Here is a 17,134-nt window from a genome sequence, read left to right on the forward strand (position 1 = left end):
CAGTCGTAGAATAATCCCTTCTGAAACCTGCTTGGTTTTCATTAAGTACACATAATTCATCAAGATAATTACATAATCTTGTGTTCAAAATATACAGACAAACAAAAAATGTCGTTAATGAAAATGATAAAGTAAAATTATAATTCACTTTTAGCATTAATATGTTTCTATTTTGTTAAAATAAGCTGGGAAACATGGTTGCAAGTGAATGATTGGACCTCATTGGATCCGTATTCATGTAACCTTTAATTTAACCCATTAGCTGGAGATAGGTTATCGATGTTTTCAGCTATTTAAAAAATTGTAAGGGTTTAACGGCACCCAGTGTATCGCCTAATTGTGTTGATAGTCGCAGGCTCAACAAAAATGGGGGAACATTATTAAAAAACTTCCTCCATATACCATCTTTTGACTGTAAGAAGCTTTTGTCCACATTCGGTAAAAATCCAGGATGGTTTAGGAACCTTATAAATGTTTTAAAAACTTATACTGCAGACTGTATGTTATGTTTACTGGAAAAGAAAATAAGTCCCTATATAAGTAATATACGAAAAAAAAACCCCAGGATTTATTTAAACAAACTTCTGTCCAAGATTGGTAGAAATCTATGATATTTTAAGAAAATTATTAAAGTTTTAAAAACTTTAACCACAGTGTGAATGTTATGCTATCTGGCATCAAAACTAAGTCCATTTTTAAGTATAATACGGAAAAACGCGATTTTATTTTTATCTTATGATCACAAACAAGCTTCTGTTCTAGTTTGGTAGAAATACAGGCCTGATAATTTAAGAAAGTTTTATTTGTGGACGCCACCGACGACGCAATGTAGGTTCGCTATGTCTTGCTTTTGAGACAAAATTCGCAGGCTAAAAAAAAAAAGAAAATAATGTCATCATTGAAAGTATAACAAAAGGAATGGATCATTTAGTTGACTCTTTCAATCCAGAAAAAAATATTCTTATACAGGTAAAGTCGACGATACAATTTTGTTGCAAGTATATACGCTTAAGTTTGGAGGTTTTGAAAACTCATAAAACGAGAAACACAGAAATATGAAAATGTATAAATTTATTTGTGAAGAATATTACCTTCATCGCAAAAGTCTGACAAAATTTCACAAAGAATTCGTAGTTAAACCTATTTGAAAAGGAATTTAACTCAAAGACATGTAATTGGGCAAGTTGATCTGATTGATCTGCATAGATTTTAAGAATTGTCAAGATCATTTAACCAAATTTGGCATAAACGAATGTCTATCATCAAAAAGAGCATCGTCCTGAAAATGCATGAAATATTTGCCACTGGACGTTAAGCAACAAAAAACCAATTATTCAATCAAAAACAGCTTGGCGAAGTTGCCTATAAACTTCTCACAAATGTATTTCTCAATTTTGGATTCATTTCATTGTCGTGCATATTACAAATGATATTTAGGGAGTTTCAAAAATTATAAAATAACCATTTTCCAGTTTCAATTCATAATCAAAACTAAAGAGTATGCACTTTTGATGTGCCTTATATTCCTTAATCCTTAAGTAAGCCCTAAAATCCATACCCCTTTAGTTTCTTATTTGGTTTCTAAAATTGTGTCTTTAATTTTAAAACAAAAATAACAAGTTAGTAAATAGTTGTAAAATTGACAAAAAAAAAAATCAGTGAATACCGCTATTCACTGTAACAATTAGTAAATACATGTTTATTACTAAATTGATTAGTAATTACAGATATTTACTGAAATGTTTAGTAATTATGTGTAATTCCTAATTTCACCTATTTACTGTTACATATACAATATTATCATAAACTATCGGATGTTAAAGACATGAACGTACAAGATGTCTGCATGTTGTTATTATATTTACGAAAGATGTCATTGCCCCAAAGATAAAATTAAGAAATTGTTTTGACTAGTTTGTGATACCGTAAACACTGGTGTAATAATTATTCAGTTATAAAGATATCTCTTTCGTTAAAATCAAATACGTAGTAGTTACATGAGAGAATCGAACACGCTGAGATAGATAAACACCATAAGATTATGACAAGAGAACGTCACTATCTAAATATTGATAATAAACAATAGGAAATAAAAAAATCGTCTCCTCTATCGTAGAATTCGGTATTATGCTTTCGATTAAAGATTGAGATCCAGAAAACTGCATTGTTCATTGTTAGTATTAGGTTGATCAAATCAGTTCAGTAGGATAAATCTCTTAAGTGAACATATTGAAGTCATCTTATTGAGAGCCAATTGATCATTCAAAATATCTAAAAAATTTATTAAATTCTTGTATCAGATGTTGTTTCGATGGACCTATGCTGATTTTAGTCATACATTGTTACTCACAACAATACAGAAACAGGTCTGTACTAAGTGGTGCACAGTTTTTTTTCACATTGGAATTCCGATAACTTGACGATATACGGAATGGCCTCAGCAAACAAAAATTTTATCTAGTAAAAATCTAAAAGCAGATATCGTATTAAAGCAGGTCTCATTGACATGTTGTTACTATAAAAGAAACTAGTAAAAGTCCAATACATAAATTAGCATTCTGACTTTTTAAACGCCCATTGAATTAAGTGTGTGATATTTTTCTAAATTAAATTATGATGCAAAGTAGTATAAAGGGGAGAAAAATTAAAACTTTTATCATATTCGAAATCACCAATATGATCCTGCAATTTTTCAAGTACCTGTAATGAATTTTTGACACTCCAAAAGTAATTAATTTAACTATTTTCAAAGGCCTTATTTAAACAATTTATTACCAGATTTTTTTATTGTACCGAGTGCACTAGTAAGAAGATTAGACAGTTAAGTAGTGGAACAGTGGTTTAATACAATAAATTATATGGCTATTATGGTTGTCGTTAGGAGTAAAATGTTCTTTAAAATAACAAACACGAATATCAACTATTCATTACTAAAGTAAAAAAAACCCTGGATATTGTGTAAGCTTTTTCTCGTTTCATCCATTTCGTACAGTAATTATGTAGTGAGTCGTAAATGATGTTACGACACTCAATCCATAAAAGTATTGACGGGCCAGTGGCAATATTTAGGTCCTTTACTTAGAAATGATTTCAACTCTCGGTCATGAACGATGTTGAGATCTCCAGTTATGAACTGGGGTCATCAATGTATTCGGAATTACTGCAATTTCATTACGTAGGTACATTGACACTGATGTTAACTTCTTTACACACTTCGCTATGTTTATCCGGATAGATTTTTTGTAAAATTATCACATGAGAGGTGTTTTGAATGAGATAATCCAGGCTGCTCATTTACCTATTAATAAAAGTGACTTTTAAATTAATGCGGTCTTCTAAAACGATAATTTAAAAGATGTTCTTGCTTGTGTTTAAATAACCAGCGTCCGGTTTCACCTACGTACCGAATCCCGGTTTGTGTCATGTAGGCAGATATATAATACTAGTAGTTTTCGATTCATAGAATTTTCAAAATCTAAGGAGAATGTGCGACCATTAAACGTGGTCCTTGCCGTATTGTTGTTGGAAAGACGGGGACATTTAAGTCATTTTTGGGCATGGCACTTATGGATAGAAGGGTAACCAGATTGTTTTTATTAAAATGTTAGTGATTGAAGTATTTTGAGATAAGCGATGTTTGAGATTAAGATGTAAATACCCTTTGAACGAGTTTTTTTTTTTTTTTTTTTTTTTTCGAGTTTGATTTAGTTCACCGTATTTCCAATTGAAAGGAACAGATTGGCGTTCAGAATATGAACATACATTGAATAAAGTAAAAATATACTTTTGTTGGCTAAAGACGTCAAACGCTATCCGTCTTCAAGTACCAGCCAAAAAACTACAAAACCAAAGAACAAAAGCAAACATTAGGGTATATCAGGGTAGCGATTGACGTCTGACTAAAAAGTAAAATGAGGCTGAATAGTTAAATATGAGTTTTAGATAAATAATCCTAAAGTAATGAACAAAGAGAAGTTCATTCTCGGACACACACTTCATTATCTGGTATATCATTAAAGCACAAAACCTGAGACAAGGGGAGGCACTCTTTTGTCTCCACACGGCACTAAAGACACACTCTGTAAACATATTCCAGGAAACATGTTTTAGGAAACCATCTTCAATGATGAAATAAAATGAATAATAATGACATAAAAACAATTGTTTCGCATAAAATTTATCACGAACAAGCTTGTGGTTACTTTAGACCTGATTAGTTTAATATATATTGAGTTTAGATATATCTTATTTGCAAAACAATACGAAATGGGATTATACAGTAGTTACATGCAAGTAAGGTTGTGTTCACGCAGAGTCTTCAACAAGTTTTATTAGGTTTTTATGGTAGAAAGAATGTTAACAATTACTATTGTTATTAAAAAGATACAATAAAACATTTGTTCACCAAACATGTTTCGTATTGGTAGGGTCCTCGGCGGCACAGAGATCTAAGTAGTCAAACTACATTATAACTAGTCTGTCAACACAGTCTTAGACAGTATGAGTCCCAACTTTAATCGGAATTGACTATAGTAATGTCAGTTTTCTGACCGAAGGTCTGCGGTTAATCTCATTTTGCCGGACCTTCATATATATTCGAATACTTATAAAATATCTCTCTTTGCTACCTCGGATTTTTTCATGAGAAATCAAAACTTAAATATGCAATGCGATTCAAAATCTCTTGAATACCTCAATGACGGTTTATCCGCAGATACTTGTCAAAAATATGACTCGCAGCTATTATATGCGTATAAATGAGTTTTAAAGGGATCTAAGATCACCCCTATTGTCAATTAGCCACGTTTACATTGTAGTAGAATATTAAGAACAATTCAACGACTAACGCTATTTTTTTAAGGTACTATAGCTTTGACATTCAATACTTATATTAAAGATAGTTCATAATAGTTATCAAAGGTACCAGGATTATAATTTAGTACGCCAGACGCGCGTTTCGTCTACATAAGACGCATCAGTGACGCTCATATCAAAATATTTATAAAGCCAAACAATTACAAAGTTGAAGAGCATTGAGGATCCAAAATTCCAAAAAGTTGTGCCAAATTCGGCTAAGGAAATATATGCCTGGAATAAGAAAATCCTTAGTTTTTTGAAAAATTTAAACTTTTGTTTACGGGAATTTTATAAAAAAAAAAATGACCACATTATTGATATTCATGTCAACACCGAAGTGTTGACTACTGGGCTGGTGATACCCTCGGGGACGAAACGTCCACCAGCAGTGGCATCGACCTACATTTAAGCTTAATATGCAATCGTTCTTTACACCAAACCTAGGCTTGTAAAAAGCTTTAGCTTAAGCATGTTAATAAAAACAACAGAACATGACACAATTAAAAGGTCTAACTTTCAGTTTCTTTTTTTCTTTGGTATATGCATCTTTAAATTTATACATTTAATAGATTTAAAAACTATTTTATATGGTACTCAGCGCAGCAAATGACTGAGGGTCATACCTCTAGGGTTGATAAAATATAGATGGATCTTCCGGAATTTGCCGAATGACGTTGAAATGTCATGCGATAAAGTTAGAGAAAAGCGGGCGATTATAACCGGAACCAATTGATATAAAACGGAAACAGTTAATATACACCAGAAGCAGTTGATAACAAAAGTGATATCACACGATTAAAGCAATTCCTCAAATTTAATGAATAAATATATGTTCAAATAAGTTTTATCATGGGGTACAATTAAACCATTATTTTCATAAGTATATGATAAATCATTGTATCAACAATTGTTTAATGATATGATATGTTATCCTAGTATAAGATTCTTTTAAAACTATTATTTGTTTTTATACTAAATATTCTCCTTCTTTTTCAGTTACTATTTTTCAAAATTTTAAGCATAGTCATATAATAAAACTTAATAAATCATTAGATAAATATATTGCCAAATCTATATAATTATATTGATATTTTTATTTCGATTTTTCATAATTCCCATTAAGGAACGTGATAAATAAACTCATCATAGATACCAGGATTAAATTTTGTATGTACGCCAGACGCACGTTTCGTCAACAAAAAGACTCATCAGTGACGTTTGAATCAAAAAAAGTTAAAAAGGCCAAATAAAGTACGAAGTTGAATAGCATTGAGGACCAAAATTCCTAAAAGTTTTGACAAATACAACATAGGATTATGTTATGAGTATGAATAACGAATAGACATTTGTTTCTTGTAGACTAATTTGGAACGGATGATGTATAAATTATTGATTGTGTGAACGTAAGTACACGTGTCCACGTAACAGTAGTCATCATTTGGACAAATTAAACCACGGTCAATACATATATTACGAAAAAAAATATCTACTATCCATTTGGAACTTTGGTAACTGGTTAAAAAGTACAGTAGCAAATGAATTACCACCGGAGATAATATCAATTGAGAAAACAACAAAGTATTATGTATTATTCAACACCATAACTAATACTCGAGCAAAGCAAATATATAAAAAAAGATCCACAAATTAGAAAGCAGGGTTAAAATGAGCTCGCTACTTAAAATAGGTAGCAACAAATGTTGGTTGAAAAACAATAAAATGTAGTTAAAGTCGGCGCTATCTGTAGGAGGCCAGTTCGTAAAACATCGATAGAAAGATTTTTTTACCCAATTTAATTCAGTTACTATGTAATATACGTAGCCATAGCTTTTGTAGACCCCTCCCCGTTACTTATATTTTTATTTCTTTGGTTATGTTGGCACACATCAACTTAAAGTATGATGCCGAACACCGTTTTATGTAAAAATGAAATAACGTGAAGATATAAAAAAGAAGATGTGGTGACAACGAGGCAACTCTCCACAAGAGACCAACAGACAAAGAAATTAACAACTATATGTCACCGTACGGCCTTCAACAATGAAAAACGTGCATACCTCATAGTCGGCTATAAAAGGCCTCGAAATGACAAATGGAAAACAATTCAAACGAGAAAACTAATGGCCTAATTTATGAACAAAAAATAACGAAAAACAAATATGTAACACATCAATAAACGACAATTACTAAATTACAGGCTCCTGACTTGGGACATGCACATACATAAAGAATGTGGCGGGATTAAACATGTCAGCGGGATTCCAATTCCTCCCCCGTACCTGTGACAGTGGTGTAACAGTCCAACATAAGAATGAACTATACAAATAAGTTGAAAAAGCCTTAATTCATCAGATGTATACAAATAGAAATACATCTTACAAAAACACAGGTTGGATGTAACCAGGTACTTGTATATCCCAACAACCAAAAGACACTAAGTACTCATCTGAGAGTACTTGCAGTTACTGACAAGTTTTATTTTGATAGCCACTGTACAGTTCTTAGAATTCTTTTAAATGCCTATAATATCTTTTACCCAATAACAATATGTAATGTTAATGCCAGACTTCGTTGTGATATATCATTATAATAGTTGTTAAATGTACACATTATTAAAAGCGAAAAGGGGAACTTCTCGATCCCCAAAAACAGATGTATAACAAAGTGATAATCGTTGTAAAGCTAGATGTTCTAATCCTTTCTCAAATTAACGGTTATTATTTGTTTTATTAAGCTGAAGTTAACGTTCCTTTGGAAAAGTGAATTCAGCATATGCAGAACATTTAGGATTATTTTTTATTATTATATTTGAATTTTAAGTCATATAAATGTGGATGTGCTAAAAATAAATGGCTGTGTAAATTTGCTATATATATATCTAATTGAAAAAAATACGTCGGTGAATTGTTCATAAAAAACTGATACCAAAATCGTCATACATAATCAAGCCAAATGTTATTTAATAACATGAGTTTTCGAGCTAATGATAAAAATCAGTCGACAAATGCATCTTTTTATGATGTGTAAAAATTTGATGTCGTGAAAAAAAAATCAACGTAAACAACGTCATTACCTACCTTGCAACTGTATCATTATATACTTGTTCCATTTTATTTCCAACAGAATTCATGTACATAATGTTTATCTGTCTTGGTTGTTCTTTTAGATAGAAAATAGCCTCATATGACCGAAATTAACAAGAGGGAGTAATGGAAAATGAAATGCAAGACCAAAAGAAGAACCCGAATATTATAGAATACTAACAGGCGAAAAGTAGTCCGAGGTGTTAAGTTGAAGATTGAAACAACTTATCAGATTGCGTACATTTTGGTATCAAGAAGTTGTCTTAAGATATATAGTACAAAAAATGACTGACCTGATTTCTAGGTCTATTTTTTTTATTATTACATGCCTTATGTATGAAACTGATTTGCCATGAATAAATCTAATAGATACATGTGTATTGATAAAAGGGAGATAATATACTTAGTTTATATCAGCTTTAGAATTAAGATTTTGTATTCTTCACGATTGCGTTCTGTTAGCTAATCGATAAAATCAACCAAGAAATAATTCAACCTTCAATTTAACATGTGCTTTGCAATTTCATGGTTTTTAAAAGGGTTTTATTGGTAGATTTTATTCCCCGTTTGGACCTGTCTTTAATCCAATAACATATTCTATTCATAATGTCTTTTTTTATATACTTTGCTATGTGTATGTTCCTGATAAACATTCAATTGAACAATATTTTATTTTGTGTAATTGTGTTATGTGATACCTTGATGTTTTTCTCTAGAGATTATTGCTCAAACGATACCCTAAAACATTTCATTTGCCGATGCCATTGCTAAGTGCAACGGTATTTTTAAAGACTAGAAAGGTACACTGACAGCGAGACATAGTTTTGACAAATAAGAGTTTTATTGTATATCATGTATTAGTCTGAACAAATTTTGGTCTCAATATGAAAAAAAGTTCAGTACATTTTCTATCTTTGATCTCAATGGCATTTTAAGTTCACTTTTAGTTGGATTTCGTGTTGCTCAGTCGGTAGTTTTTATGTTATATTTGGTGTTCTTTTGTTTGTTTATTTGTGTTTATCTTTTAGCCACGGTGTTGTCAGTTTATTTTCCACTTTAATCTATGAACTAGTATTATAAGTGAATTATTAGGTCTAGTTACCACAAAGAACCTAAAACCGTTATTAAACTCTTCCATTGATACAATGATTTGGTTTGGAAGTTTGGATGTCCCTTTGCAAAACTTATCTTCAACACAATAGCACATCCTAGTGTTTAAGGTGATGCTATTTACCGATACGATCCGATAAATTTATCGATCCCTAACATAAACTTATTCTAAAAGGTTTAAAATTCAACACTGTATTTGAATCTTTTTTTTGGGGGGTATAATATATAAATATTAATATATCATTAAGGATTTATTCTTCTGACGTTTCAGTCTCGTTGAAATCTCATTCTGGAATAATTTCCAAAACATGTGATACAAGTGGGAAATGTCATACTCAAACTAAACTCTGTGTAAAAATTGTGTATTTACAAAAAGTAGTTTTTGAGTAATACAATTTTCATATTTTAATACCAATCAAGTCAGTCTTTTGATTCAAAATGTTGAAAAAATTTCATAGATATGTATTTGTTCAATCATTTCTAACAATGAAGTTAAAATAATATGCATGTTTTTTTTAAATCGATAAAAATCAAAATTGACAGCATGGTAAATTTGACACGAAAAAGCAACAAAAGATGATAACACTTTTTTATTTTACATGTAACACCTACCTATAGTTATTTTTTTTAAAGTTAAATTGATTCAAATTGGTTCATTTCATCTTTATTGAAAGTATGAAAAAAAGTTTTATTGTGGAACTGTGATTTTTTCATGATAATAGACCAAATATGATGGGTAAACATTTATGAAAAATGTGAAAATAATTTAAATTGGGTACTTTTAAATGGTCGTAGCAAAAAAAGAAGTGCACCACCATCTGATTTGTTCTTCACCAATTATTTTTTTACAGTCATTTTAACCCAAACATTAGTTTAAGAAAAATAGTTTAATTCTAGAATTGTTTGCTTCCTCAGAAGTGTACATCTTAAGTTATCACTAAATTAAAAACCATTCTGAAAATTATTGTTAAATACATAAGCACATGCACTGTACTGCAATCTGTCGATACCAACATTTAGGCATTGCACAACGACATGTTTTACTGTAAATGACGTCTTTACGATAAATACATTGGATGTTGGATATGAACTGAGTGATATTTTAGTCTAAGATACTACATTTTCTATAAGTTGTTGTTTGCTTAAAACTAGATGTGAATTAAATATATATATATATATACCTATATGGAGTTATTTTCTTTCAGAACGATAGGTCATTTTTTTTAATCAACCCGGACAATACCAAGTTTTAAAGAAATATGATTCAATGCATATAATAATATGTTGACCTGTATAAGATAATTATTTTCCTGGTTAAAATTGAAATACATATCACGCGCATTTAATCAAGAAATAACGTGCAATATGTTAATTCCGATATCGCTACAATATAGGGAATGTATGTAAGATGAATTGAATCATGCAAAACTTTTCATTACACAACAACAAGCTCGATATAACACATTCATATATAGGATTTTGAAAATCTAACTGATTCAGACTTGATTGGATTTCATACTTTGACTTACATGTATGGATATTCGATTTTCGTTTTACACGTATCACGACTAAAGTCTATCTTCGTGTCAGTTCTTAATTGTTTATATCTGTATCTACCTTCAACTCTTTTTAATGATCAAATGGTCCAACATTTATTTTTTCATATAAAACAACAGCTATGTAATTCCTAAAAGGGGAAGTTGAGGGGGGATTTTATCCAGATTCTCTGTTTCATTTAAATGAAAAATTTCTGAATAGTTCAATCCGTAAGACATTATTGAAAAACAATATGCTTTTTTGACATAAAAATGTCACGAAGACGTTGCAAAAAGACAAAGCACCCTCTTTCATCAAATTATATGGTACAGTAAATTACTTACAAGTTGACTTGTATTTTTCATGAACCGTTATCAGGCGGGTACTTGCTATATGTCGTTCAAATATATTTTCATTGGGCCTGGAGAAAAATTTCTTAACTTGATATCTAGATTATTTAGTGGGTTTTACTTGACATTTAGAATAAGCCAAAGGGCATATTCAAACTTGAACGCATCAGAAAACAATGGAAAAGAATATTTCACTTTAGTGTCAGTGGTCTATAAAAGGATGCGAATCCTTTAAATCTTTGCATATGATATTAATATTGTTGACGGTATATGAGTAAATGCAGTAGTAGTATACCGTTATTCGAAAGTCATAAATCGATTGAGAGAAAACAAATCTGGGTCATCAACTAAAACCGAGGGAAACAAATCAACTTTAAGAGGAAAACAACAAAGCAACATATACACTGAAGTGCAAAAAACACAACCGGCAATGCAACACACATAGACACAACTTCTAAGATAAAAATTGCCATTTTCCTGTATATTTCATGACAAAATAGTGGGTTATTCTGGTTTTGTGGCTAGCCAAACCTCGCGTTTTTATAAGTCATACAATGCATATTTTATGTTTCTTCTGGTCGTATAACACAATTCGAGGTATCAGGGTTGTCCAAAGAAATTTCAATACGGTCGGTAGTTAATTTGACCAACCCTGACACCCCTCAGTGTGTTATACGACAAGAAAAACCTAAAAATATACGTTAACTATAACATGGTTTATTATAATTAATTATTCAAACTAAGAAAAGTCTACGATATCACTTGTCAAGATCAATGTAGTGGTGCGAAACGTCATAGTGTCGCTCTTCTTCTCGTCTATTTATATCTTCGTAACTGTCTGGTATTTCTTCGTATTGTCCAGCAGATGAATTCATTGCCTGGTTGTAACAATGCTCGGTATCATTGTATACATGGACATAGTTATCCTCCCCAGGAGCTGCATAATATCTAAAGAATTCAAAGAAAATAATAGTCCGTATAACACCTATGCAATAAAACAGATGTTAAAAGTCGAAACTGTACTATTATGTTTTAATTTTGTCTGAAAGGTAATCAATAAACTACAATAAATGGTTACATAAATTGCATTTTGTTAAACTTGTTGCAATTTTCATAGTTTTACACTCGTTTATATATCATATCAAACAAAAAATTATAACATAAAATGGTTATCATATTGACATGAGGGAGACACAATCCGTATAAAAGATTCCCCTATTTTTAAACAGCATTTTTAAACAAAACAATATCCGTATGATCATACTAGTATAGTAATTCTGGCTAGTGTGAGCTTAGTGCTTACATGGTAGAACATTCAAACAAGCAAAGATGTAATAAAAAGTTTTTGCGTTTTAGCGTACATAAGATTTTGAAGCTACTTAAAACATTTTAAAATAAGCGAAGTTACATTTTTAAATAAAGATAAGGACATGTATGATGATTTACAATGAGAAACTATCAACAGGATCCATGAGAGGTCAAATGACGAAGAAAAAGCAATTATAGATCACCGAACGGACCTCAGTAATGATAAAAACTGTAATCGTCAACATGAATAATGTGAAACAATTTAGATATTAAACTAAACGTTTAGTTTATATAACATAATTTATATAAAAAAAAAAAAACACAATAAGACAAACATGAACCAACGACAACCAGTAACTGAACACCAGTTCCTGACTTAGGACAATCATATACAGCATGCGGCAAGGTTAAATTTTTTTTGTCAGTGCTCAACGCCCCTTAGTCCGAATTTATTGTGATTCAGACCAACATAGGAACAGACTCTAAACACCAGTTCCAAATGTCTTTACTCACTACACCGATACGAAGCATAACTAGGCCAACTAACTTACAAAAACCAATATAAGAATACACGCACTTACTAAGAGTTCGTTAGAACTAATAAATAAATCGTGGTTTCTCAAAGTATCAATCAGTACACAACATTTTTAGTGGCAGGACATCAAAGCCGTCGAAGCAATGGTTTAAAAGAGAGAACGGAAGAGATGTGTATTCAGATAAATTTTTGTAAGCATTGTGATAACCGAAAAGTAAATGCTATTATGGAAAAAGAAATTAATACTAACATAGCTGCGGCATGTGTATTTCTCTGTATATTCGTATCGTATTCATTCCCTGAAAAAAATCAAACTATAAAAATTAAACCTAAGCAGCAAAACTATGTTTAAATAAATATAATCGTATGAACGATATCATACAGACAGAGCGAGTATTCTATGAATTAATAGACTAATAAATAAAATTAAACAAAAATTTTACAAAAATGCATTGTTTTTCGATAAAACCATAAGATTGCAAGAACTTGTTCCAACAATGGTTTCTCTTGAACATGCTTTGCTGATTTATATAATTATTTCAACGCACTGAATTTATTTAGATTGACTTGACAAAGTCCTTACTTTTCAACCCCCAGATATCCATAATGCAATGCAACTTGTAAGCTTATAGTGTACCTTGTACGATTGATTAATAATAACTGTATTTGTAATGATCTTTTAACATGTTTAATTAGTTCACGAAATACCATATTTTTGGGTAACAAAATATATCTATAATTTTATAAGCCATTATGACCATCAATGAAAAAAAATGTTTCATAAATCTAATAAGCGTTATATTAGAACAGCATACTATTCAGAAGGACAAGTATAAGACAAAATACGTTTTAGATATAATATTATACACCTATTGACTGGGTGTGAGGGTAATAGCAAGTTTGTTGTCCCTGAGATACCAACTATTGCTCATGCAAAGCCGACAACAAACTTGCTTTTACCCGCACAAACAGTCATTAGGTGTTTTATTATACTGCACAACACAGTCATTAAGTGTTTATATATATATTCGAAATTAACTAATTTTCTAAAAGTGTACATATATCATCTGAAAGAAAAGGAAAAAAAATGTTACATAACTTGACATGCACAAGATGAACTATACGTTTTTTTTTGTAGTTCTACTTGCATTTGTAAATATTTCATTAATTGCAATCAACACTAGAAATACTTGTGTTAAATTTTCCATATGATAAATTTAAGCTAAAGTACACCAAACGCAAATTAACTTTTAGAATACGACGACCGAACCCATCTTATGAATAAGTTACTATATTCTAGATCTTTAAACACTGCGCGCGAAGAAATTTCTCTCTTTTATAATTGCTTCTTCTAAGTGAAATTACAATCGACACAAACAGATTATACTGTTTACAATATCAGAGTTGACGTTGCCAATCAAAATAGTCAATGACATCAATATTGTCCAATGAAAAATAAGCATGAAAAAGTACGGGAAAGATCATTAGGAAACTATTAATCGGGATAATAGTCTTTGAAACTATTGACTTACAAATATTCTGTGAAATGAAATAGCACAACTATTTCATTATGTTTTATATAGAAAAAACATACTGAGGCATAATAACATATTATATCCTGTATGTAAAACAGTATATTACATTCTATTTAAAAATATGATTGTTGAAGATTTTGAGAAAATCATTAACTTTAAAAAATATACTGTTTATGACTAAGTTTATTTTCTTAAGCATTGATTTTAATAACTTACATTTGTATTTGACATAATATCACAATTAGATGTATTCCTTTTGAGTACTAGTTTACATTTTTATCCTTATTGTGTTTGTATTTGAATATATATTATGATTGTGTGTGCGTGTGTGTATGTTTTATCAGTAACACATGTATTTACTTGCCTCGTATAGTTCCAGTTTTTATACATATTCCGACTATTCCAATTGTTGTTATACATATGACAACTCCAGCAAGTCCCCACATTAATTTTTGAAAGTCGAAAGCCATCTTATCTAGAATAACATACCAGATAAAATAATATAATAACTAATAAAAAAAAAAAAAAAAAAAAAACAATAAGGATTGTTTAATTTTGAACAATCATTGAATGTTTATTTTGTCAATCACCCCGTATGGAGTCGTTTATTTGACACGTTTATCGATGTATCATACTGCTGAACTACACATAGTTTTATATTATGCTGCTAACAACGTTTATTATAGAAGTTCAATCAAGCAGAAGAAGCAAGGACCACGCTATCTTTAATTGCGGTGGGGTCTTTGGTTCTGTTTCCAAGTGAAATTGAGAAAATGATCTTTTTGTAGGTCACTTTGCCCTTAAATGACAATGTTTTAACTGAATTGTGCTTGATTTCCTTTCATAACTATTTTGAGGGGTGTTTTGCTCTTTGATAATGATATGAATACCTTTTCTGTCTGTTGCATACCTTGTAAAGATCTACTTCTCTGAAACTAATAAACACATTTCAACCAACATTTGGTAGTAAGTATTTTTAGGTAACTGATGGTAAAATGCATAATTTGCCTTAATCGTGGAAATTATAACAGGTAATGAAAATATGTCAAATGACGTATCAAAATGTACATTTGTACATACATTAATTTGTCATCGACATTATCAGATGAACCCTTAAAGGAGTAATTATTCGCAATGCGGATGTTAGCCAATTTTATGATCTGCTTAATACCTCAAAAACTACGATAGATAGGTAGGCGAACATAATATGAATATGAATACAAAAGTGCCAAATGGCAGAAACAATTGAAAACTCTTCGATGACGGTTCATTCTAAATAATGTTTTTGGCTGATTTTTGGCATCTTATTAACATTGCCACTCATAGTTTTATGATTTTGTTTCGTGTTTTTTTCCAATTATCTCAAAAAGTATGATAGATAGAAACTGCAATAACTTAAACCCATCCAAGATATATTATTATTTACATTGTGTGTAAGTGTAATATACGATTTATTTAGACTAGCGGCCTATCAAAGTGATTAAGTCTTCAATACTAAGTATTAAGAACCTACGCCCAATTTTTTTCTGTACAGAAACCAAATGCCAACAATAACATCTTGTAAGTTTAAATGGTTTTATGAATTTATTTCAATCGTGCATTACATGAATCATTTTTCGTCAGTTTAAACCTTCTAGAGGTTTTTTGTTGTTGAAGGGGGAAGTAGCTCCTTTGTGTCAACAATAACAACTTGTTAGCTTTAAATGTCTTTTTATGAATTTATCCAAAGCTTTCATCATCAATTTCTTTTTCTGTTGAAACCTTTCAAATTCTTCCTCAACACCTAGTTGTTTTAGACAGGGATATGTCATTTTTTTTAATGGGAACTAACTCTATATGGTAACTAGCCCATATTTTTTAGAACACCCTATATCAAATATATATAGTCACTACGTATATTTAACCAATCATATTCCTTTAAATATATAGCTGATAAGATAACTGTACATATACAACCAATTTATCTAGAGACTCTTAAGAAATATTTGCCTTTTGGTGGCATTTTATGCCGAATTTTTATTTTTTTTTAATCTGTTTTGTAAATAAAAACAATAAATACTCTTTATGTGAATAATTGGCCGTAACTATCAGTTTTTGACTTATTTCAATGATTTCGTAAATGTGTATCGAAAAATAGGCGCTAGGTTAATACACAGAAAATAGAGCAGCAAAAGGTCAGCCATACAAAATGTCCAAACGGTAATTTTGCAATGCATCAAATGATACCACTATTGCTCTTAAATTGATTATTTCTACATTTTCATAAAGTAGATATACATCACCAATATGGGACAAGAAAGGGCATCTGTTGAAAACGTACACACATACAATTTAGCGACACAGGCTAGTAAATAATGAAAGGACAATAGATTCCTTGTTCAAAAGTAAAAACGTACTTTTAATTTACGTAATTGTAATTTATTGGTATTGATAATTTCCTTTAAAAAACATGTTTCAACGATTTAACCTGACTTACCCGATTGCCATTTAAAACGATGCTTAGTTTCACCAATTTCGTTTTTCAAAACAGCTATATATTCTCCAAACAAGGGTTTTATAACGGTCAAGCTTGATCTAAATCCATCACTTGGAACCTTTACTCCATGAAATGGTAAATGCACAGTTTGTCCGGTTGAGGAAAAAAAGTTTGATGTAGAATTTTCTAATTTCTCTTCATATCGGAACCATTCTATATTAACTGGAGAAGGGACAGAATAGTAGAAAACAACAAATTGTAATTCTGGTTCAGTTATTGTATCTGTTTCAGCAATTACAGGATAATCTGTGTTATATATAATCATGTATACAATTTTGTTTTTT

The 17,134-nt window shown here is 30.5% G+C and overlaps 1 protein-coding gene across 1 annotated transcript in view; it reads left to right on the plus strand.

Annotated features, from left to right (window-relative positions):
- Positions 1-10,127, plus strand: part of LOC143081742 (uncharacterized) — a 46,296-nt gene extending 36,169 nt beyond the window's left edge. The window contains exons 11-12 of the mRNA XM_076257467.1: positions 6,217-6,260; positions 8,024-10,127. Coding sequence (XP_076113582.1) covers positions 6,217-6,221 — 5 coding nt within the window. The 3' untranslated portion in view covers positions 6,222-6,260; positions 8,024-10,127. The remainder of the gene's footprint in view (positions 1-6,216; positions 6,261-8,023) is intronic.
- Positions 10,128-17,134: the final 7,007 nt, after the last annotated feature.

The sequence above is a fragment of the Mytilus galloprovincialis genome, chromosome 7, assembly GCF_965363235.1.
Source record: "Mytilus galloprovincialis chromosome 7, xbMytGall1.hap1.1, whole genome shotgun sequence".
Classification (NCBI taxonomy): Eukaryota; Metazoa; Mollusca; class Bivalvia; order Mytilida; family Mytilidae; genus Mytilus; species Mytilus galloprovincialis.